General features: G+C 44.7%; 1 protein-coding gene across 1 annotated transcript in view; it reads right to left on the bottom strand.

Annotated features, from left to right (window-relative positions):
- The window catches only part of SFXN5 (sideroflexin 5), a 110,600-nt gene that overhangs the window by 81,526 nt on the left and 3,432 nt on the right, over positions 1–25,642 (bottom strand). Inside the window, 2 exon segments of the mRNA XM_006201565.4 lie at positions 1,110–1,187; positions 18,320–18,388. Of these exon segments, the coding sequence (XP_006201627.2) occupies positions 1,110–1,187; positions 18,320–18,388 (147 nt within the window).

Raw genomic sequence — 25,642 nt, 5'->3', positions numbered from 1 at the left:
CCTGGAGCTGGAATGAGGTGGGCCCCAGAAAGGAAAATTTCAGGGGAAAAAGTAGAACTGAAGGACAGGAGTCTTCAGAGAGAAAGGAGGCACTGAAAATATCAAAAAGCTGCTAGAAGGTGCAGTAAGAATTAGAGATGGTACAAAGGAAACTATGTCAATGAGGAAAAAAAAAAAGAGGCAATTAATAAATCCAGAAAAAACATAAGGTTGAAAAGGAGAGGAAACATAATCATGCACAACAAACTTCTAAAGTTATTCATCTAACTGTAATAATGTGAATATTGGATATCCACAAACTCCAAAGCTATGATAACTATTTTGGGAGGATGATAAGGGTGATAAGAGAGAGAAATGTGTTTATAGGGGTGAAAAATAAGAGAGCTGAACCCTCAACGACCATAATAGACAATACAAGGGAACTAGCTGAGCAATAGCAGTACAGATAAACATATTAGTTTGAAATATAGGTTTCTATCTGAAGAAACAGCTAACAGTATTTGCTTCTGGGAAACAGGAATGGGAATTGAGGAGGGAGGGGGAAACATACTATTTCCCCTTATAAGTGCTTTAGTACTATTTGACTTTTTGAACTATGTATGTATTTTACTTTGAAAAGAAGTATGAAATTAATTTTAATAGTTTTAAAAATGAAGATTATGAACAAAAAGAAAAACTTTAGCACATTAACCATCATGCTCTGCAGTCACTAGAGCTGACCTACACTACATCCCCCTAACTTTCCCCCAAATCAAACAAAATCGTCAGCATTTCAATTAGCCCTAATTCTAGCTCCTACATGATATTAAAAAAATGAAATTACAGTGTCCTAGTTTAATCCTCACCAGGCTCCCCCATCTTTCCCACCTTCAATCTAAGCTCTTGGGTAGTGGTATGCTGGTAAATGTTTAATAATTCAACCTCCACGCTTCCCACCAGACCCAGGTTATGGGAGAGACCTGAGGAGCCCCTCCAAAAAGACAGAAGTCCACAGGGGATGGAGCAGCAGTAGAAGTGGATACTGAAGGGCAGAGAAGTGGTTCTGGCTGCAGGGCAGTGGATGTAAAATTCGCCACCTTCCTTCCCCTTCCCACCTCCGGTAGAGTTACCTGCTCATTGGTAACCCCCGGCTGCAGGTTCCCATGCTTGTAGTCCTCCAACAGCTGCACAGCTTCTCTGAGACGTCTCTGCAGGCAAAGAAAAGGGACATTGAGGGGCACAGATTTAGGGCTCCAGCAACACTTTCCCTTGTAGAGGTGCATCAGTATTGATCAAGTACCAACCCTGCCCTCCAATTCATGGGACACACACAAAACAGTAAAGAAGGCTACAACCTAAATGTCCTTTCATAGAGAAATGGCTAAATGGCAGTGGCAAAATAACACGATGGAACATTACTCAGCAGTTTAGAAAGTAACGTAGATTTACATGCGATTCCATGGCCGTATCTACAAAATATTGTTTTAAGTGAGAAAGCGAATTGTGGAGCCGTATGACGCCATTCGTTGTACCAAACAAAACACACACACACAGAAGACAGTATTTTCTATGAGAATATTTATGTGTGTAAATGCATCAAAAAAACCTCTAGCAGGAGACCCATCAAACTGTGACAGGGGTTACCCTGGAGTAGGAGGCAAGGACACAGACTTGGCAAGCAGTGTTAGAAGGAGCTTTAATCTTGGTTGTAATATTGAAAGTTTTTATAAAGAGAACGTATTTATGTAATACTTATATAATTTCTTTTCAACATTTAGAAAACACTAGCAGAGATTTACATACTAAAATACATATGGCTACAGTAACTGATGGAGGAACAAAAAAAAATAAACAAAAGAGGATAGAATAGTATGGTTTTCGAAATCTTAAAAGCTAAAGAGACAGCAACAGTGATAGAAGGCAGCCTTTGTCTACCAAAAGGTTTGTATAAGAATATTCATAGTGGCACTCCTCAAGTAGCCCCAAACTGCCAACAATTCAAATGTCAGCAGTAGCCTGGATACGTAAATTGTGGTATAGTCACACAATGAAATACTACACAGCAATTTAAAAAGCAAACTACAAGTACATGTTACAATGTGGATGAACTGCACAAACATAATATGGCAGAATATATTTTCCAAAGATTACCATCCCAATATCTCCCATCCCCCATGCTCTTCTAGAACATTCTCACATTCCCCCATCCAGAGGATGAGTGTCTGTCCCCTACCCTTGATCCTGGGCAGGACTTTGTGACTGCCTCAACAGGTAGAGTATGGCCAAGGTGAGGCTATGTGACCTCTGGGGCGAGGTCATAAAAATGCCTTGCACCTCCACCATGTTCTCTTGGGATGGTCGCTCTCTTGGGACTTGGCCATTACATTCTAAGGAAGCCCAAGCAGACTATGAAGAGACCCACGTGGATAAGAACTGAGGGCCTGGTCCACAGTTCCAGCTAAGCCACTAGCTAAGGGTCGGCACCAGCTTGCCCACCATGAAAGTAAGCCATCCTGAAATGGACTTTCTAGCCTCAGTCAAGCTGCCCTAGCCCACACTGCATGGAACAGAGGTGTGCCATCTCCTCTAAGCCCTGCCCAAACTGAACATCAGTGAGCAAAAGAACTGACTCATTGTTTCAAGCCCTATATTTCCGGGCAATTCGATGCACAGTAACGGAAGGCTGATACACATAATGATAAGCAAAAGAAGGCAGACACACAAAAAGTATACATGAAGTTCAAAAACTGGCAAAACGTATCTATGGTGGCAGAGGTCATTATAGTGTTACCTTTGGGTGGGGAGTACTGACTTGAAAGGGGCATGAGGGAAGCCCTGTGGGATGGCAGAAATGTTCAGTGTCTTGATCTGACTGGTGGTTACATGGCTATAAACATATTTCAAGCCAGAACTGCTGGAGGTCAAGATGGCAGAGCAGAAGGCACTTGAGCTCACCTCCTCTGACGAGCACACAAAAATCACAACTAACTGCTGAACAATCGTCAGTAAAAAAGACCAGAACCTACCAAAAAAGATCTTCTGCAACAAAAGACATAAAGAAGAAACCGCAATGAGACAGAAGGAGGAGCCCCGGAACGTTTGGCTTTGAAGGCCAGTGGGGCTTCACTGCAGGAGCGCCACAGGACTGCGGGAAACAGAGACTTCATTCTTAAACGGAGCACATAAAATCTCATGGGCGCCAGGACCAAGGGCAAAAGCAGTAACTGCACTGGGACCTGGGCCAGACCTACCTGCTGATCTTGGAGGGTCTCCTGGGGAGGCTGGGGGGGCGGCTGTGTCTCATTCTGAGGACATAAAAACTGGTGGCAGACATATCAGGGAGTATTCATCTGCATGAACTCTCCGGGAGGCTAACATCTTGCTTGGGTCATTAGCGCCAAGACCCGGCCCCAGCCAGCAGCCTGTAGGCTCCAGTGCTGGGATGCCTCAGATGGGCAAGAACACAGCCCCATCCATCAGCAGACAGGCTACCTAAAGACTTCCTGAGACCACAGCTGCCTCTAGACATGGCCCTGCCCACCAGAGGGCCAGGATCCAGCTCTACCCACCAGTAGGCAGGCACCAGCCTCTATGCCAAGAAGCTGGACAAGCCTCTAGACCAGCCTCACCCACCAGAGGGCAGACATCAGAGGCAAGAAAACTACGATCCCATGGCTGTGGAACTAAGTCCGTAGGTAGGCAAGGTAGACCTACCCTGGGACCAGCTGGGCCCTGGCCTTGGAGGGACAAGAGGGGAGTGTACTGCTGGGACACACAGGACATCCCTACAAAGGAGCACTCTTCCAAGGTCAAGAAACATAAGTAACCACATATCTAAAAATACAAATAGAAATTTAGATAAAATGAGGTGACAGAGAAATATGTCCCAGATAAGGGAACAAGACAAAACTCCAAAAGAACAACTAAGTTGGTGGACACAGGCAATCTATTCAAGAAAGAGTTCAGAGTAAAAAACTGCAAAAAACACAAACATGCGGAGGCTAAACAATATGCTATTAAACAACCAATGAATCACTGAAAAAAATTAAAGAGGAAATCAAAAAATGCCTACAGACAAATAAAAACAAAAACACGATTCAAAACCTATGGGACAGCAAAAGCAGTTCTCAAAGGGTAGTTTATAGTGATAAAAGATTATTTCAGGAAACAAGGAAAATCTCAAATAAACAACCTAATCTTAAACCTAAAGCAACTAGAGAAAGAAGACCAAATAAAACCCAAAGTTAGTAGAAGGAAAGAAATCATAAAGATCAGAGCAGAAATAAATACAATAGAGACAAAAAAAACAACAGAAAAGATCAATGAAACTAAAAGCTGGTTCTTTGAAAAGGTAAAACAAAATTGATAAACTCAGACTCATCAAGAAAAAAAGGGAGAGGGCCCAAATCCATAAAATCAGAAATGAAAAAGGAGAAGTTAGAAGTACAGAAATGCAAAGGACCATGAGATACTACTATGAGCAACTATATGCCAATAAAATGGACAACCTAGAAGAAATGGGCAACTTCTTAGAAAGATACAGTATTCCAAGACTGAACAAGAAATAGGAAATATGAACAGACCAATTACCAGCACTGAAATTGAGTCAGTAATTTAACAACTCCCAACAAGCGGAAGTCCAAGACCAGATGGCTTCACGAGTGAATTCTACCAAACATTTAGAGAAGAGTTAATGCCTATCCTTCTGAAACTATTCCAAAAAATCGCAGAGAAAGGAACACTTCCAGACTCATTCTGTGAGGCCACCATCACCCTGATACCAAATGCGGACAAAGATACCAAAAAGTGAGAGAGAGACAGAGAGAGAAGAATTTTAGAGGCCAATATTACTGATGAACATAGATGCAAAAATCCTCAATAAAATATTAGCAAACTAACTCCAACAATACATTAGAAGGATTATACACTATGATCAAATGGGGTTTACCTCAAGGATGCAAGGATTTTTCAATATCCACAAATCACTCAGTGCGATACACCAACATTAACAAACTGAAGAGTAAAAATCATCTCAATAAATGCAGGAAAAGTTTTTGATAAGATTCAACATCCATTTATAATAAAAACTCTCCAGAAAGTGGGCTTAGAGGGAACATATCTCAACATAATAGAGGCCATATATGACAGACCCACAGCTATCATCACACTCAATGGTGAGAAGCTGAAAGCATTTCCTCTAAGATCAGGAACAAAACAGGATGCCCACTCTCACCTCTTTTACTCAACACAGTTTTGGAAGGCTAGCCACAGCAATCAGAGAAGAAAAAGAAATAAAAGGAATCTAAATTGGAAAGGAAGAAGCAACACTGTCTCTCTTTGCAGATGACATGATATTATACATAGAAAATCCTAAAGACGCTACCAGAAAACTACCAGAGCTCATCAATGGATCTGGGAAATTTGTAGGATACAAAATTAATATACAGAAATTTGTTGCATTTCTATACACTGACAACGAAATAGCAGAAAAAAGAAATTAAGGAGACAATCCCATTTACCATTGCATCAATGAGAATAAAATACCTAGTAATAAACCAATCTAAGGAAGCAAAAGACCTGTACTTCAAAAACTGTAAGACGCTGATGATAGAATGAAAGACAACACAAACAGATGGAAAGATATACCATGTTCTTGGGTTGAAAAAAATCAATATTGTTAATGTGACCATACTACCTAGGGCAAACTACAGATTCAGTGCAATCCTTATCAAATTACCAATGGCATTTTTCACAGAACTGGAACCAAAAAATTTAAAATTTGTATGGAAACACAGAAGACTCTGAATAGTCAAAGCAATCTTAAGAACCAGTGAGGTTAAGCTTTTTTTGCCATATGTTTAACTGTTGTGTATCTGCTGTGAACCGTTTATCCACATTCTTTGAGCAACTGAGATAGAACCCCAGATATAAAAAATAAAATTCTATATTTTATTCTATTACTTGAGTGAGGTTTTTATGTTTCGATCTTTAATCTCTCTGACATCCTTTTTTATGAATTGGAACACTAACTTTGTATTTAATATTTATTACTATTATATTTGTACAAGTGGTAAGTAAAGTTGTCCTTTTCTTACGTATTTGAAATACCAGCTTCATCATAGATTTAATCTTATGCACCTGTAAGGCTATTTCCAGACTTCCTGTTCTGTTCCTGCTCACTCTGTTTGTCTATTTCGGCTTTGCCTCATATTGTTTTAATCACTGCAGCTTTAAAACACATGCCTGGTACTGAATAGGCACTCAACAAATATTTGTATCCCATAAACATACTCTTTTAAATATACTTTAGAATCAATACATCAGGTTATTTTAAAATCCACTGAGTTTCAGTTCTTTTACTTTTAAACTCCTCGAGCATTATTTTAGTCACAGCTTTATTGGTAGCGTATGTTTTCATTTTTTAAAAACTATATCTGAAAGTATTTTCTTTTATTTGGCAAGTTTTTCCCATTCAATTACTGCTATGCAGATAGATTTAGTTGTGTCATCTTTTATAGATTCAGATTGCTTTTTAATGCCCCCTTGTTTCCCTTCAATTGCTTTCTAGTCTGTTTTCTTTGTTGCTTTTCCTCAACCCCAACAATCTGAAAAATATATAATCTTTAGATATTGATCTTTATCTTTTTACTTGAATACATATCCTAAGGGCTGTGTAATTCCAAGATCACTCCTCTTAGAAGCCTAGAAACCAAGATATCAAGACAAAAGTTAGAGATATTGAAGATCTAAACAATACAATTAATAAATTTGACCTATTAGATATAGTAGCATTTCACACCCAGCAGAGAATTCACATTCTGAGCACTAGAAAATTTAAATTGGCCATAAAAGTAGTTGGAATAAATTTCATAGAATCAGTACCATACAGACCACGTCATATGCCCATAACACATTAAAATTAGAAATTAATGAGGAAAGTAGGACTTAAAAGCACATGGCTCTTGCAATTTTGCCAGCTCTGCCGTCTCCTCTAATCTCTCCTACCTGCCCCTTGCTCTCGGATGGCTCGGCAGCTCAGGAACCTTGAAATTCTCACTCTACACAGCAACTCAGCTTCTTTAGCCTCTCCTTGCAAGCTCAGCTCCTGGGCCAACTTTCTTCATCCGGAACCCATCCAGGTGCCCAGTAAAAATAAAAAGGTTATCTTCTGGTTTACCAGGATCTACCCTCCTAAGAACTTTTTAACAGCAACTTCACACACAAGCAGTATCTACTGATTTCCATCCCCATCTCTATGAAAAATGAATAAGTAAGCTACAGACACTGTGGAAATTCCCTTCTCCTCTCTCCCTTCCTCCCCTAATTTTTGAACATGTTTTATGATTCTCGTTCATTTCTGAAATCAACAACTAGTACTGAGCACCTACTACATGCCAGGCACTGGAGGAAGCCGAGGGCAGAGATGAGCCAGGCCCAAATGAGATGTAGTCCCTGCTGTCTTGGAGCTTATGGTCTAGCTAGAGAGACATAAAAAAATATAGCCACCCAAACCAGTGTAGCACTGCCCTTGTGGACAGCAAGGAGAGCCTGTGGTAAGGAGATTCTATCCGGCTAGGGAGGTCAGGGAATGCTGGACTGCATGAGGGATGCTGGAATGATAGTAACAGAAGAATAAGAGTTACCTTGGCAAAGAGGAGTGTGCCAGGTAGAGGAAAGAGCAGGTGCAAAGGCCCTGTGGCAGGAAGGAGCAAGCTAAAATACAAGAGACAGACAGGAGGCCAGCTTGACTAGGCCAACATAAGTCAGGGAGAGGCTGTACGGGTGGGCTGGCACCAGGTCATTTGGGACTCACTCACCAGGATGAGGATGGTTGCCCTTATTCTAAGAGCAATGAGAAGCCATTATGATTCTTTTGTTTTTATTTTAAATTTGTTATTGTTAAATATAACACAAATTCAGAAAATCATACAAAGGAAATGTGTCACTTAATGAATTACGATCAAGTAAACATCACAGATGGGAAGAAACTAAGGAGACACAATGACCAAATGCAATGTGGGATCCTGGATTAGAACTTGGAACAGAAAAAAATGATGTTAATGGAAAAACTGGTGAAATCTGAATAAAGTCTGCAGTCTAGTTAATGATATTGTACCAAATATTGGTTTCTCAGTTTGGACCAATGTACCTGTAAAATGTTAACATTAGTGGAAGCTGGGTTACAAATACATGAGAACTCTCTGTACTATATTTGTCAACTTTCTGTAAATCTAAAATTATCCTCCAAATTTAAAAAAGTGTTTAAGCTAACAAACAGCAAAAAATCCTCAAATCCAGAAAATAATGTAATTTTTATAAAACTAACCATCTCACATACTTTTGTAATATTTTTCCCCTACCGTTTTTGGTTTCATTTGATTATGTCTTCACATAACAGTGATTTTGTAATATTTTCTAAACATAGAATAAAAGATTTTTCCCCTTCAGACTATACTACAAAGCTATAGTAATCAAAACAGTATGGTACTGACACACAAAAAAACAGATACATAGATCAATGGAACAGGATAGAAAGCTCAGAAATAAATCCATGCACTTATGGTCAATGAATCTATGATAAAGGGGGCAAGAATATACAATGGAGTAAAGTTTCTTGAATAATTGGTGCTGGGAAAACTGGATGGATTTGTATCAAAGAATGAAATTAGAACATTCTCTAATACCGTATACAAAAATAAACTCAAAAAGGATTTAAGACATAGATGTAAAACCAGATACCATAAAACTCATAGAGGAAAAGATAGGCAATTCACTCTTTGACATAAATTGCAGCAATAGTTTTTTTAGACCTCTCCTCTAGAGGAATGGAAACCTGGTTGAGGACAGGAGTGCAGAAAGACCTCAGCAAAAGCCCTTGGACTAAAGACAGGCTGCAGCCCCAGGGAGGGCAGCCCGCGGGGCATTTGCTGAGCTGGCTGACTGAGGTCTCATAGGATGGGAAATGAACAGCCACTTCCAATACTGTAACAGCAGGACTAACTGCCAGCCCAGACAAGGCAGCCGGGCCACCCTAACCCATCGGGCCTGTGTGTGAGATAACTGTGGCCAGTGCTGGTCTAACCCAGGGCAGTCTGGGGCCATGACAACGTCTTTTTGGGAGCAGCCTGACCGCCCCTCCCCTTTCAAACGTATGCATATTAACCCCTGAATTCCAGAGTCCCTTCCCAGAATCTGTTTCCAAAAGTAGAGATAGCTTTGTGTTTTTGTTTTTTCTCGTTACATTAGTAATCCATCCTGTTTAGAGAAAATGTCAGAAAAACTGGAAACGCATAAAAATTTTTTTAACCACCTGTAAACATACCACTGAGATAACCACTGCAAAAGTGAGGATGATTTTCCTTTTTGACTTAATGCATTTGTTTTTTCATGCCGTTTGTTTTAACTTGCTTATGGTCACACAGATAGAAAGTGCGTGGTTTAGTATTTGAACCCGGAGTGTAGTCAGACCCTCACTGTCCCTGCAACCCCCGCCCCACAAAGCCTCCTAGTAATGAGGCAAGCTCCCCCAGCCCAAGCTGGCTTCCTCCGGGCCACAGCCTCTGCCCCGACAATGAATGCTCTGCTTTCTACCCTGAATGGTGAATGGCCCCGTGTTCTCATTATTTTCCCACTCCGGGGATTGTCCGGAGTTCCTCTAACAATCTGGCCAGATTCCATCTCATTTGACACGGTCATCAAAGGGAGGCCTCCTGCCACAAAAGTAAGTTCCAAAGAGCCCTGATCTTGGCATGAACTGAGAAAGAACCAAATCCAGTGCAGCACTGAGGGAAACTAGGATGTGATTTTTCTGTCTCTGGGCCTTGCTAAGCCTCAGCCTGGCCCCCTCAGTCAGAGGCTGAGGGGTTAGGGCTCCAGGCAGGCAAGGCCTCAGGTCACTTGTCTTGAGACATCCCTGAGGGCTGGCTGTTGTGGGGGCTGGTCTTGTCACTGCAGAGAAGGGGGCCATTTTCAGGGATAGGAGGGTCTCTCTGCTTTAAACCCTCCACTCACCCTGCTGCATTGTGAGGCTTGGCGGAAGAGCCCTGGGCCCTTGAGGGAATGGGGAAAGCTGGAAGTCAGCTGGTGGCAGGGTGAACTTTGCAGGAAGTTTTTTCAACCAGGAATACACAGACAGCCAGGCCCTGAAAGCAAAGAGAGGAGCCCAGCTGGCCTGGAGACAAGGCTGCAGCCCTGGGAGCCAGAGCGCTGGGCCGGGAGGAGGGACAGCCCAGGTTGCTGCTTCCCAGACTCCACACTGGTCTGCCTGCCTCTGGCTAGCAGGCCAGAAAGTGTCACAGCAAGGATCTCTCCTTGTACATGATGGGGTATGGTCTCCAGAAGGTACTTCTGGAAACAGGCCCCTGGGAGGTCTGCTCCAGCAGCAGAGAATTTGAATGGAGGAGAATCCTGGCCTGAGGGTCCCACCTCAAGGCCCTGAGAGGAAGAAGGAAGCAAAGGAGCAGGCATGGAGTGTTAGGGTGGGGCAGAGAGGACAGGAGATCATGCAAGACAGGAATGGGGATGGTGGGACACAGGAAGGAAATGTACAAAAAAGAAAGATGGGGAAAGTCATCAGAAGCAAAGCTAATTGTTTTGAAGGGGAAGGTGGGGACATCATAGCCCACCCCAAACTAAATGCAAACTGAGTGTATTCCCTGCTTGGTCAAGGGAGGATGTAAAAATGATTTAAATATTCAATTTATTATAATATTTAATATGTTAAATATATGATGGGAGTGATGGCACGTGGCCAGGATGTGAGGAGCATCCGGAAATATTTCATCCCCTCTTCTGGTAAAGGGACCCACCCACTCTCCAGGTGGTCCCTGCAGGTTCCCACTTCCTGATCTTGCCTTAACTGTTCACCTCATCAGGACACCCTTCCTCCCCAACCCCATCCCCATCCATCCTTCAAGGTTCAGGGCCATCTTCTCCAGAAATTTGCCAGAAATGTTCCCTCTTTCCTCTGAGCAGTCAAGCATTTGGCTTGCACATCTCTGAGGTCCCTGACCCCCCACCACCATGTGCCCATATTATCTGTCAGAGACTTTAAAGTGCAGGGTGCAGGGGGCTGGTTTGAGGTATCTTTGCAGAACCCAGGGTACCCCAGCCCATCACCACACATAAGCGGCATTTAACAAAAATGAATGACTGAGGCTGCTGTGGGGAAGTGGAGGATATGGTCAGGGATAGAGATCCAGGTTCTAAAGCAGCAGGCCAGAGTCCCTTGATGGTGATGCTGGTTTTACGGAATCCCAGGATCCCAAGAGATGGTGCCCTGTTCACACAGGATGTGGATAAGAGTACTTCTCTCTGTGTGTACATCACAGAACCTTGTAGGCATTTCTTTCTCTGAGACACTTGGTGCCCCAGCGGGAAGGGCATTTCAGTAGCAGGGGCACAGAGTGTGTGGGTGGTACCTAGGAGCCCCAAGTTCCCTCAGTCCCAGCTCTGGGCCATTTCCACCCACATGAAGACAGAAGAGCCTCTCGTCTTCATGACAGTAACTGAGAGAAAGGTGGTCTCCCAGAGAAACCACAGCAATGCCTGCAGCCCGCCAAAGCTGATGCCTATTTGGGCCAGGCCTCCTAGGCAAGAAAAGGAAGGAGCTTCTTTATTCTCTTTCAAAGCCAAGCCCAATCTAACACAGAAACTGGAGTTTAGTCAAAATGGATACAACTGAAACACCGGCATTTCAAGCAAAGTCAAAAGTTTGGGGGTCCCAAAGCTTCTAGAACTGAAAAAAAAGTGAGAGCAGGGTTGATGGTCCCTAAAGAAAGAACTGGCTGCTGGGTGGGGGAGCGCAGGAAGGGGCGGGACTGGCGGTAGGGGGCGGGACTTGCAGGTTACATCATATCATCCATCATCACTCAGCATCTGCTTGCTCTGACCTGGGCCAGTCTTGACTCCGCCGGAGGCAGGGCCTTGCATTCTTTTTTTTACCCCCTTCTTTTTTTAAAAAAATACTTCATTTATTTATTACTGCGTTATTTAATTATTTTTATTTTATCAGGGCAGAGGTAATTAAGTTTATTTGTTTTTAGAGGAGGTACTGGGGATTGAACCCAGGATCTCCTGCATGCTAAGCATGCGCTCTACCCTACCTCCTTAGGGCCGTACATTCTTACCTTGTCTGCACCCACAGCCTGAATCGTTCCTTTATGGCTCCCAGGATGTGGGACTTGGGGGCCAAAGCTAAAGCTAGCGTGCGGCAGTCTCAAGCCCTTCTGGAGTCTTCCCTTGGCCTTCCTCAGCCCTTTCTTGTTCCCTCCCAGCAGTCCCTGGACCCACAGGGGTATCTGTATGCACTGAGATTGGTTCTTGGCGCCCATCAGCCACGAGCTATCCTCTGGCAGGTCCGAGGGAAGGGGAAACCAGGGACACCTGGGGAGAGAGGCTCTGTTTCCCTGTGGCTGACCTCTGGCTTCAGGGCACCGATGTGAGGTAAACCGATATAATTCTGGCAGCATGACACGTGGTATAGCCCTTTAGAAAATAAAACTGTCCAATTATCCCAAGAACTGTAAACACGATCATGGTCACCAGCCTGGATACCTTACTGTCGGGAATTTTTTCTAAAAAATAGATTGAGCAGAAGTGGAAAACAATATGCCTGAGACTACTTCTTGCAGGAAAGCAAAAGTTCGCAAACAACCTCCCTGCTAGACCTAAAAGTCTGACAGGGATGGTTATTTGTACAATAAGCCTTGATTTTCTAAAATTATAAAGACAGAAACAGATGAAAAAAGCAAATACAAAGCCCATGTTCATAATAAGTATGCCAAAAATGTATGCGGAAGGGCATAAACCTGAAGTGTACAAGGGTACTGACTTTGGGGCATTTTTTAATTAAAAATTCCACTAAAGATTTTTAAATTAGAATACCTGATACTGGCTAGAAGGCATTTAAATGGACATCCTTGCTCCCTGCTACTGAGAGCACAAACTGATAGTATCTTGGTTGGTACAGGTTGGTACAATTGGCGGGGAAACTTGACAATATAAATCAAAAGCCTTACGACGTCTTTCGTTCAGAAATTCCACTTCTAGGAATTTATCCAAAGGAAATAAAGGGAAATATGGGGAGATTTACGTACAAGGGTATTTACTGAAATATTTGTTATAATGGCAAAAGACTTGAAGCCACCCACATGGTCAACAGAGAGAATGATTAAGTTATAGAATAAGCACATGATGGATTACTATGAGTTCTTAAACACATTTTGAAACAATATTTAATGACAAGGAAAAATGCTCATGATATGCTACATGGAAAATATATATGTCATATATACATATATTGTATATGCTTTTAAATATATGTGTGACACATCTAACACAGAGGCTAGTTTATAATAAGGTGTTGAATATCTCGTGTAATTCATTAAATACTGTACTGAAAGTGAAGAACAGAATGGCTGTATGTGTACAGAATGGCTCAAAGTGTAACAGTGGTTTGCCCCGTGATGTGTGGCTGCCTGGGAACACTGGCTGCTGTGGCCCAGCATTCAGGAGAAAGGATCGTGCCACCAATCAAAGCCCAGGATATGATCAAAATCTATAATTGGAAGTGTGGTTTCTACTGAATGTGTAGCGCTTTCACACCATTGTAAAGTCCATAAATTGTAAATTGAACCATCTTAAGTTGGGGACCATCTGTACAGAGACAGAGCTAAATATAGACACATGTATATACACACATTATACAAACCACCCTAATTTTGTACATATACATAACCAGAATGTTAATTGCGATTATTTCTTATAGATGAGACAATGGGCAGTTTTTATTTTCTTTTTTAGACTTTCATATATTCCAGCATTTAGAGATTACTACCAAAATCACATCAAGAGGCACACGATATCAGTATTTTTCATCCAAGCTCTCCATTGTAAAGGTACATTTTCCCCTTTGTAATTGCTAAGTAATTTGGGGGAGTGATACTTACTTGAAAGCATAAGAATATCCTGTTTCACAGCAACCTTTTACTTTAGCATCCATTGATGATCCTAGTCAGAATCAGTTATCTCACTGAGAATTACACCGTGGTTACTTCCTTTGACACTAGCTGACATTCCTCTGTGAAGAGGAGCTCCTCTCTCCCACATTTTTAGTTCTACTACCAACTCATGGATTCTTCTTCTTCAGGGTATTATAATCCATTGCTTTTATTCTTCTTAATGCTTAACTTGTCCCAAATGTGGCCCGTGGGACTCGGCCACTTCCTGTGTCGCCATCATTCTATGAACACTTTCTTACTTTCTGTAGCAACTCTCTTTGCCTCAGGTGCAGCTTTGGGCATCTCTCAAAGAAGCCCCAGGTCCTTTTAGTAAGTCGTGGTATTTAGAAACCAAGATCTGAGTGCTAAGTGTGTTTATTGTTACTGGAGTGTCATTGCTTCTAGGCCCTTTCAGTGAACAGAACCAGCAAACTGGGAAATACAAGTGTGTGTGTGTAAATCATGAGTTCATATTAATACCTTCAAGTCAAATACATCGCACAGTTCTTTGTCTTTTCCTCTGCCCCATTTTTGTACCTCCCTACTCCCATGGTGAGAACCCGAGTCCCCAATATCAGTGTAATTACTTATTCTGACCTATATAACACCCCAAATAGTTTCAGATGACTACACCAATACTAGTAATGAGCTGATGTTATTATTAACACTGTTTCCACTTCTTTTCTATGCCCTTCAGGATGATAATCTGTCAACCAGTCATTCCCTTAAATAATTGCTGAATTCGGAATAGCAAATCACTTTCACCTTTGGTTCATAATTAAAAGTAACTTAGGTGTCAGCTGGTACAGCCTTGCCCTTAGAGATCTAGATCTAATTCCGTGACCTAGATAGAAGCACAAAGCCGGGGCTTCTGCCCGTGGGCTCCTTCCTCAGGCCCAATCCCGCACACACTGTACCCTAACAGTAGACTCACAGCACCACAGGATCCCCCCAAAGAACCTACCCTTGCAGGGATTCCACGAACCAGGCAGATTTTATGACAGTGTCACAGGAATAATGGGGGAGTGGACAATAGTGCAAAGTGTCAACAACTTTAACAAGCATGTATGACCAATATCAAAAAAGCCTCCAGCCACTGGCCTCTCAGTTCATTGTGGCTACTTGCTCTCCTTGCCACGTTTTCTCCTCTTATTCCTTCTTTCTCCTTTCTCCTGGGAGGCTCAAAAAGCACAATTCTTCTCATTCTGCCAAGCAGCCCAACCTCCTTCTCTGAAGCCTTACTCAAGAAATTCTTAGAACAAAGACAGCCTTCTTCCTAAGAGAAATTACGGTGAATAAAATTTGCTCCACCTCATTACACATGCAAGGGTTGCAATCTTTTTAAAGCTTAGTCAGTTATAAATTGTAAATGAGTAGCTGCAAAAGTCTCTCAAGATGAGTCTATCCATCGACTCAGCCAGTGCCCCTCAGAACCGGGTCACTGGATGGCTCACACTGCCCAGGATCTTTCCACCTCAGGAAACTCTGGCTTCCAGAGCTACCTCCTCATGGCCTCCACTATCCTCCAGCCCTCACAAGCAAACAGGGCTGTCCAGATCTCCTCCACTTGGGCAGCCACAACTCCACCCTCCCTCCCAGGACACCGGCCAAGGGCGCTGGGAGAGAAACAGTGTTTTGTAGACATGAGCTGTGGTCTGTGGACTGCACCCAGCAGAATAAGGAAACCTGGCCCTACTGGTAGCACCCTAGTTCATTGGGGAGGGGCTCAGGTAAGAGGCTCTTTCCTCTTGGTGCCTCTAATTTCTCATTGCTTCCATGCAGATGGCCTTGCTAAGCCATCTGCCTGGACTAGAGCCACTGAGGGCCTGAAGGGCCCCACTCATGGGCCTTCCAGATTTTGGGTGGGGGGCCTAGAAAGTCTCCTGTGAGCAGGCAATTTCCAAAAGGCCAGCAGGAAGTATAGGAAACAGCTCCCAACTGGGATGCAGGAAGGAGAGGATTTGTGGATGTTTCTAGGAAGCCTATCAGAATCCTCGAGGAGGCGAGGAAACGTGAAATTTGAAAAATGGTCTAAAATTATTGCCACATCGGTTACTTTCTAGTCAGTTAATAGTTAAGTTTCCTTGACATTTCAATTAATGGTAAAGAAAAGAATGAGATTTTTAAATTTACTGGTGGGGAAATAGGCAAAAGATGGTTTAGTGATGTACAAGGATGCCGGGGCCTTTCAAAATGCAAGAGCTGAAGAAAAAAGATGTGGTACAGGAAACAGTAGTAAAATGAAACGGTCTGGGAATGAGAGGAGTGCGTACCGGAGAGGAGGGAGGGTGTGGGCCCCCTAGCACAGGCGGCATGCTGCTCTGTGGGTACCCGTCCATCCCCAAAGGCCCTGCCTGCTCGTGACAATCTGGGGAGGTAGTCTGAAATACCTTCTGACCTCCCGAGGCTCCCTCCACCATCTCTCAACGTGCCTCAAAGTCCACCTCTATCTTTTGAAATAAGCACTGGCTTCTGTTGCCTCCTCCGTCAAATAGGTGGCATTTACGTTGGGATTTATGCTGCAACTCTATCCAGTTTTGCTCCATTCTGGAACTTTCTAGAAAGACATATAACCTAGGCTAGGTAAGCAGTTTCCCTAGTTTGATGCTCTATAAAATTTTTATGTAATCGCATTGATTACCCCTTAGGAGACTCCAGACAGGGCCCAGAAGTCCAATAGCCTTGCCCTTAAGAGGTGGTACAACAAGGTAAATATGCAAGTCCTTCCTCCTTCCTGAGATGCTGTAGGAAACCACGCATCAGGGTCGTTCTCATATTTCCCACTACTGGGCTGCTCTCCCAGGCACAGTGGGGACGGTCCTAGCAGGCCTCGTGCTTCTTCTCCCTCCCAGAGGTGATCACTTCCAGAGCTGAAGCAAGCCAACGTTCAGCCCAGAGAAGCATGCTGTCCACTCCGGGAGCTGACTCAGGGGCTCAGCGACTTGCCTCAGCATATGTGGGGACCCAGGGCAGGAGCTCAGGCCTTCTTCCAGTTGAGTAATCTTGGGAGAGTTCCCTAAACTCAAGTTACCCGAACAGGAACGCAAACTGGCCAAATTAAAGGTTCTGAATACAAGCTTACCTGGCTCATACCCTGGCTCCATCACTGGCCAGCACCATGTGCATGAGATTTAACTTGTCTGTCTGTCTGTTTCCTCATCTGTAAAATGGAACTCATATAGAATCTACCTCGTAGGGTTGCTTTGAGTTAATCTGATGAGCCAATACACGTAAAATGCTTATGACACTGCCTTGTTCACAGAAAGTGCTTAATAAATACTTACTACTTTGTGTGTGCATGCATTCCTGTACACATCTCTAAGTACAGTATGCAGGCTATAAAGACACACTTCCTGAGATGGCTGAAACAAGTACATTTAAATTTGGCAGCATCAAGGGTGGGTGAGGATGCAGAGCAGCTCAGTGGAACACCGTGGATGAACATGTAAGAGGTACAGCAATTCTGAACAACAGTTTGGCCGTGTCCTAGGAAGTTAAACCTATACTTACCACACCACGTGGGCCAGCAGCCCCAGCCCTAGTAAGTTATTCAAGGGAAATGAAAGCATACGTCCACACAAAGAATGCACACAGCCATTTTATTCATAATAACCAAAAAAGTGGAAACAGCCCAGGGGTTCATCCACAAGTGGATGGATAAACAAATTCTGGAACATCCTTTCAATGGAATACTACTCAGCAATAAAGAAGGATGAAGTCCTGACACATACAACAACACAGGTGAATCTCAAAAGCACTGTGCGATGGGAAAGAAGTCAGACACGCAAGGCTACATCCTGTAGGGCTCTACGGATACGGCATTCTAGCAAATTCTAGAAACAACAAAACAGGAGGGACAGAAAACAGATGAATGGTTGCCAGGGAATCGGCAGGGGGTGGTGGAGACTGATTATAAATGGGCATGAGGGAATCTTTTAGGGTGACAGAAAGGTTCTACATCTTCCATATAGTGTGGACACCTGACTGAATATGTTTGTCAAAACTCACAGGATGGCTTCCACAGGAAGGGTAAATTATACCTCAGAAAGGCCAACATTACCTATCAGAGGAGGGTGGGGAGAGTGTACAAAGGATTCTTCTTAAACACAACTGTACTGTTTGAACTTTTGTAATGAGTGTGTAATTCATGTACTTAGTAATAAATTTATTGAAGTTTGAAATAATAATAATGGTCTACAACTACCTTGAAGGGATGTTGTGAGATCCAGACGAACGAGATAATGTCTATTAGGCACACACACAGATGACCCGCGGATCTTCTCAAGTCACATGGTAGGAAGGCCAAGGGGCCTCCACTGAGAGGGACAGCCTTGACTCACCTCAGTGACAAAGAGTGTGCGGGGGTCAATGATATCCAAGTAGTGCCTGAGGCGACCATAGAAGGATGTCTGGAGAAGGGGGAGGGAGAGGAGAGATCAGTTGCCGTACCCCATCCTCTAGACACTGGGGAACCCCACCCACTGCTCACCCTTACTGTCAGGGTCCCCCTTTCCCCAGGACTCCCCATGTGGGTGATGAATGCCAACAAGGCCTCACTCCTCAGTGACCCAAGGGCAGCTTCTCCAGGTCCAAGGGCTTTTCTAAAGTCAATCCAGACCATCAAGACCCTCGGTGATTGTCCCAATGTGTCTTCAACGTGCTTCTCATTTCTCTCCCTCTCTGCTCCGTTCCCTGAGATGCACTACCGAGCACCACTGAGTACGCAGGCTGGAGGGGAGGCCTGGGCCCCTGCCCTCTCCCAGCCTCCCTGCTTGGCTTACCCGCTAGTGAGGGCGGGTCCCTCCCCAAAGTCCAGCCCAGGCTCTGCCCCCAGGGAAAGCTCCCCACAGGCAGAGCTCACACGGTAGTGCCCAGCCCCCAGCCCTCAGGCCTTCCTTCCCCCAGAGCCCCTTTGCTGCTGTGAGGCCCAGCACAAGGGGCCAGCCCGCCCGCCTGCAGCCCCCGGCCTTGCCCCAGAGCAGGGGCCTTGGAAAAGGAGGGCTTTGTGCTAAACAGACCACAGGCATTAGAGCACAACGACAGGAAACCGAGCAACTGCTGGGCCTGCTGCCCGAGGGCCAGAGCCAGCTTGGCAAAACCAAACTCCAGGGCAGGAAAGAGGGCGCAGAGCTAGGGGACCAAACGGAAATCTGCAGACGCTGGGGGTTCATGCCTCACCACTCGGGGCTCTGCCTCCTCCCTGGAGCCCCACAGCTCTCCAGGCCCGGCCTCGGCACTCTCTCCCTTGCTCAGTAGGACACCAGACCCTGCAGCCAATTTCTGCTCCTTCCCCCTCCCAATAAGCCAGTGGGAGAGTCCCCGGGGCACCTCAAGGCCCCCTGCACACACCAGGCCCCCTGCCGCCTGTGTTTCTCTGCTCACGAGGCACCTGTGCAAGAAGCAGCCTCTCCAACCCCACCTCGACCCCCTGGAAGAGCCGTCTTTCATAGACCCATCAAGCTTCCGCACATCCCTAACTAGAACAGTGCTTCTCTGATCTCTTGTAACTCTGATGGCCTAACCTGGTTTCCCACTTATGCGTGCTGCCCATCAGAGACGTCCAGGGCAACATGCTGAGGGCATTCCCTGCTGCGTCATTTATAAAGAATCATTTGAAAGAATGATCCATTCACATGATCGAACACTACACAGCCATTTAAATCATGTTCTCAGATGTTTGTGACATGCAAAACTGCTGATGATTTGTGAAATGCATATAAATGGCATGATTCCAACTTAATAGACAGGAGATAATAGAGCTAGATGGACATTAAACGGATAGTGAGGACAAGATGACACCCAGATCCTGGTCCACTAGAACAAGCCAGGCCTCCTTAGAGACGCGGCTGGTTCCAGGGCTGGGGGAGCGAGAGCACAGGATGAGACCAGCACATGTTGTGCTAGGAAGTAACCAAGTCACTCCCCAAAACGGTGGGGGAGTCTTCAAAGGACGAGTGATGGGCAAATGAACACTGTGTGCCTCCAGATGCGATGCCCTGAGCAGTTCCCGGTAGGGTTCACATAGTGCTCAGGACAGACTGAGTCTAACCGTGCGAAACATCAGACAAACCCAAGCTGACGAGCATTCCATAAAATAACTGGCCTTGCTCACCAAATATGTCCTTGTCACAAAGACAAAGGAAGCCTGAGGAACTGTCTTACATTAAAGGAGACTAAAGAGACAAGACAACTGAATACAACACATGATCCTGGATTGAATCCCGAGCTGGAGGGGGAAATGCCCTCAAGGATATTACTGAGACAATGGACAAAACTGGAACAGGATCGTAGATAAATAAAAGTACTGAACATAATAGCTGCACTGTGGTTACTGCTGTAGACTGAATATGTGCCCCCTCAAAATTCCTATGTTAAATCCTCGGCCCCCAGGTGATGGTATTTAGAGGGGGGTGCCTTTGGGAGGTGATTATATATGAGGGTAGAGCCCTCACAAGTGGCATTAATGCCCTTACGGAGGCTCCAGAGAACTCCTATGCCGTTTCCACCAGGTAAGAACACAGCAAAAAGTTGGCCATCTGTGGTCAGGAATCAGCCCTCCACAGACAGACTGCCAGTGCCTTAGTCTTGGACTTCCCAGCCTTCAGAACCAGGAGAAACTCATTCCTGTCGTTTACAAGGCACCCAGTCCATGGTATTTTTGTTATAACAGCCCAAACAGACTAAGACAGAAACATAAGAGAATGCCCTTGTTCTTAAGGATACACTGAAGTATTAAGGAATAAATGAATATGACCTACTCTCAAATGGTTGAGAAAAAGTAACATGTGTAAATACACAGGGTGGCACTAAAATCTGGAGATGTAGGTACTATTGTTCTATTTACAGACTGAAGATGTCCTTGATGGTGTCATGTTTGCTGTGGTTCCGGACTTTATGAGCACCTGTAGACAAAGGGAGTGATAAAGGAAATGGGACAAAATGTTAAAAACCGGGGGGTCTGGGCAAAGGGTAAATGGAATTCCTCTGTATTCTTCTTGCTACTTTTCTGTGAGACAGAAACTGTTTCAAAAGAGAAAGTTAAAAATTATACTTTTTAAAAAGCTAGATGAAAGTATATTAAAATGTTAACAGAGATTACCTCTGGGTAATAGGCATACGGTTGATTTTTATTTCCCTATCTTTTACATTGCTTTTAAAATGAAAAAAAAATCAGCACTATGTGTAACGTAAAGAATATTCTAGGGGAGGTTTTAGCTCAGTGGGAGAGTGCATGCCTAGCATGCATGGGGTCCTGGGTTCTAGCCCCAGTACCTCCATTAAAAATAAAGAAATAAACCTAATTACCACCCCCCAAAACAAAACAAATATTCCAATTTTTAAAAATACATATTTAAGTTAAAATACAATCTGGCATATTACTCGATTATAAGCTCTTGAAGGATGTGGGCTATCGGATGCTCTTTCCATCTCCTCCTTGGCTCCTGGTCCCAAGTTACATCTACAGGAGGCTCCACAAACAGCCGGGCGCTGAATGAGTGAGTGGGCAGATGAGCACCGATGGCCTGGAGGCTGCCTGGAGCGGGAAGGCCTGGGCTGGGCTTCGAAGGGAAGGGAGGATTTGAACGGGACAAGAATACAGCAGTTAGAGGTCCAAGGAGGGAAGAGGGAGGACCAGCAGGGGCAGAGCTCAGGGCCCCGGAAGGACTGGAGGAGCAGCTTCTTCAAGATGATCCAGTGCCGGGGAGGGTATAGCTCAGGGGTAGAGTGTATGCTTAGCATGCACGAGGTCCTGGGTTCAATCCCCAGTACCTCCACGAAAACAAATGAATAAATAAGCCTAATTACATCCCCTGAAAATAAATTAAATAAAATAAACAAACAAAAATTATTTAAAAAAAAAAAAAAAAGACGATCCAGTACCACCTTGTAGCCTCTGACTTGCCCTGTGGTCTGTCACGGTCTTCATACTGTCCCGGCCCTGCCAGCCCTCCATGTCACTCTCCACCAGTGCCCCTGGGGGAGGGTCCTAGGTAAAACGTTTCGCTCCACGGGTATCTACAAACCCCTGCTGGACTCAGGGAAGACCACAAAGAACAAGTCCGCAGGGAGCTGAGATCATCCGGAGAGACAGACAGTAAACAGTTAACCACAGAACACTGGGGCCACTGGCTAACTGAGGCATCATGACGTGCAGTGGGGACACGGGTTACTTCTTCCTAGTGAGTCAGGAGGCTTCCTAGAGGAGCCGGGATGGGCGGATGGATGAGTTTGCCAAGCAGAGACGGGCGTCAGCAAGAGCTCGAAGACATGAAAGCTCAGGTCAGAAACTGCACGAGACTCCCGCGGTTTATTCATTCATTCACCAAATAGCTGCTGCAGACCTACTGTGTGTCTAAGGCTGTGCTAGGTCCTGGCAGTAGAACAAAGTTGATGGACCGGGGGATTGAGGAAGAACACGGTCGTGGTAATGCCTAGATTTCTAGTCGGACGCTAATGCTTATTAACCAGGATAAGGAAAGCAAGAAGCATGCTGACTCAGTGGAGGGGGAAAGAAAAGTTCTGTATTGGCCACGTACACTTAAAGGGCCGTCCGGATGTGACTTTTCAAGAGACATTTAAAAATGTATGCCTGAGATTCAAGAATAGGGTTGTAAGTTGGAAATGCTAAGCACACATGATGATGTCCTAACGCCATCAGCTTCAGACCGCCCCCCAACCGGGATAAAGTCAGGTTGACTCACTGCAGTGAGGAAGGCCACACAGTAAAGGAACTATGAGGCATTTTGTCAAAGGGAAAAATTTGAGGGGAAAGGTAGAGTAACATTATAATGAAGTGGTGCATTAACAGGCTCAGAGTAAAGCAGGACTTTGGGGAAGGGGGTCCACGTGTCTGGACTGGGAAGTAGACGTAAGGTCTTATTTCTTGGAAACTATAAAGTTAAGATAAAGTGGCATTGGGTGTCCAGAAACTCCTTATTTGAAGCTCTGCATTTGGGATGATTCTCCGAGTCAAAGTGACATAGATTCACCGATGAAAAGGGAGATGATTCATTCTTACTGGCAGCTAAAGAGGTCACTTGCCACCTGGTTCTACAAGGATTGACCCATGAGCCACTGCAGCCGTTGGCCCTCAACACACCCGGAAAGGAATTCAGGGCAGAGATCGGGAACGAGGCGCTCTGTGCTCTGGGGAAATAGGCAGAACAGGCCTCTGGAGACTTAAATATATTCAAGAGAAATTTGTTTATGAACCTGGATTCTCGCACCCTCCCAGATTTGGAAAAGCGCTAAAACCTTTAACTAAGACATCTGATTCTCACGACTGAGCAGGCCCAAGGGAGGAACGCTGCATCCTGGTAGCTGCCCTCCTGTGTCCACTGTCCCGGTCTGATGCACGGTGGGGAAGCTTTCTGCTTCCTCAGCCTGATTAGCTTTTATTTTCTCAACGAAATTTTAACACATCTGGCCTTTTTTCCCTCCAAAATTCAGCCCCCACCTTTACCCCATCAGACAGTCAGTGAATGTTTTGCCTTCCCTTTTTCTTCTCTGGAAGAACAAGACAGCCAAGTAATTTCTTCCCTTTCCCTTCACAAGAAAGGTGAGTCAGCTGATTCTCAGCAGGGGCTCAGGGCAGGCTGCCTCCCAGACTCCAGACTCCATGCCCAGGGATAGCAGAGCAGGAGGGCAGGCCTTGGGGGCTGCCGCTGAGCCTAAAGGCCTGCAAAGAAGCGGACAGCCCGCCTGTACACAGACCTCTGAATCTTCTGGATTAGGAATAAAATAGTTGCTGAAACTGTAAACCCAACGGCAGAAAGATTGGACCAGCTCAGCAGTCCTCAACCAGGCTGCATGCTGAATCGCCCACTATTCTTAACACCAGGCTTTACCTCCAAGGATTTGAAGTCTATTGGCCTGGAGAGGGCCCCAGGTATCAGCATCTGTTTAAAAACCTGCCCAGGTGATAAAAGCGCAGCAGGGGTTGGGAGCCACTGGACCAGAAGGCGTAGACCCTGCCCACAGCACCAACAAGCTCCAGGACCAGCCCTGCCAAACAGTCACCCTCTAGCCTACAGGACACAGATGATTAAAACATAACTACAAGTGCAAGCCACTTTCATTTTAGCCCTTATTTCGGGCAAATTATATGAGGAACTTCCCCATTGCCTCCTGGCTCTTAGCCCGCATGAACCTCTCCACCTTGAAGTGAGGAGTGCATTTTCCTGCCCACAGGCTCCCCAGAGTCTAGAGGGTGTCCTACAAAACCTGCCTGCTCTGGATTTTGGACCCCAGCATGCACACAGGACACCCATACCCCCAGTCATCTTAGCAGGTAAATCTGGTTTCCAAAGGAACAAGGAAGTACAAAAAATAAAGAAAGCAAGCAAACATTTCTGGATAGACTGAAACACAGTGGGAAGAATCGTGTGTGTCTCTTTCCTGTCCTGGGGCCCCAACTGGCCAAACCCGGAGGCAGGCTTGAAGGAGGAAAAGAGGGAGCGCAGGAAAGGAAGAGAAAAGGAGGAGGGAAGGAAGCAGTCAGGTCCCAGAACTCCTCCAGTACTCCTGCCATCTTCCCTTCACTAGGCTACGAGGGGCAGAGGTTAAAAGCAAGGACTCCAGGTTTACAGGAACAACAGAGGACAGAAGGTCATCTTAAATACGACCACCGAGATGCCAACAGCCACATTCAGAATGAGGGACATTCTACAGGACAAACAACCCAGTTTCTAAGAAAGAGAGAAAGAAAGGAAGGAAGGAAGGAGGGACGGAAGAGAACCAATAGACTAAAAGAGGTAAAAGAGATGTCTTTTATATCCAATATAATGTATGGGACTTGCGGGATCCTGAGTGAAACAAACCAGTTATTTTAAAAATGCTATAATGATCAGTGAAATGTTAATAGCGCAATGGACTGAATGCTTGTGCCTCCACCCCTAAGTCATATGTTGCGATCCTAACCCCCAAGGTGACTATTTTAGGAAGAAGGGCCTCTGGGAAGTGACGAGGTCAAGAGGGCAGAACCCCCATGACTGGGATTAGTGCCCTTATGAAAGAGAGCCCAGAAAGGTCCCTCCACCCTTGTGCCAGGTCGGGTTACAGCTAGGAGGTACTGTCTACAAACCAGAAAGCGGGCTCTCATCACACACCGAAACTGCCCCTGCCTTGAACTTGGACTTCCAGCTTCCACAAATGTGAAAAGTGAACTTCTGTTGTTTATAAGCTACCCAATCCATGGTATTTTGTTATAGCAGCCCAAACCGACTAAGACAAATAATGACTGGTTGGATGATATTTGGTGATACTAAGAAATAATTATTTTAGATATATTAATGTGATGGTAGTGGTTGTGTTAAAACTAATGAGAAACCCTCTGGTACCATGTGAAGAAGAAGGCACTTCACAGTGCTCTGTGGTAGTCCTCCCCAAAAACCCATAACCACCTAACCATGAGAAAGGCGCCAGACAAACCCAAACTGAGGGACAGTCTATAAAATACTTGACAAGTACTTTGCAAAATTGTCAAGGTCACCAAAAACAAGGCAAGTCTGAGAAACTGTCATAGATCAGAGGAGAGACTAAGGAAACATGATGACTAAATATAACATGAGATCCTGGAACAGAGAAATAACATTAGTGTATAGCATAGTGAAATCCAGTAAGGTCTGGAGTGTAGTTAATGGGAATGTTCCAGCGTTGGGGTC

Source organism: Vicugna pacos, chromosome 15 (assembly GCF_048564905.1).
Source record: "Vicugna pacos chromosome 15, VicPac4, whole genome shotgun sequence".
Classification (NCBI taxonomy): domain Eukaryota; kingdom Metazoa; phylum Chordata; class Mammalia; order Artiodactyla; family Camelidae; genus Vicugna; species Vicugna pacos.
Note: the sequence above shows the minus strand (reverse complement) of the source record. Positions and strands in the feature narration are given on the sequence as shown.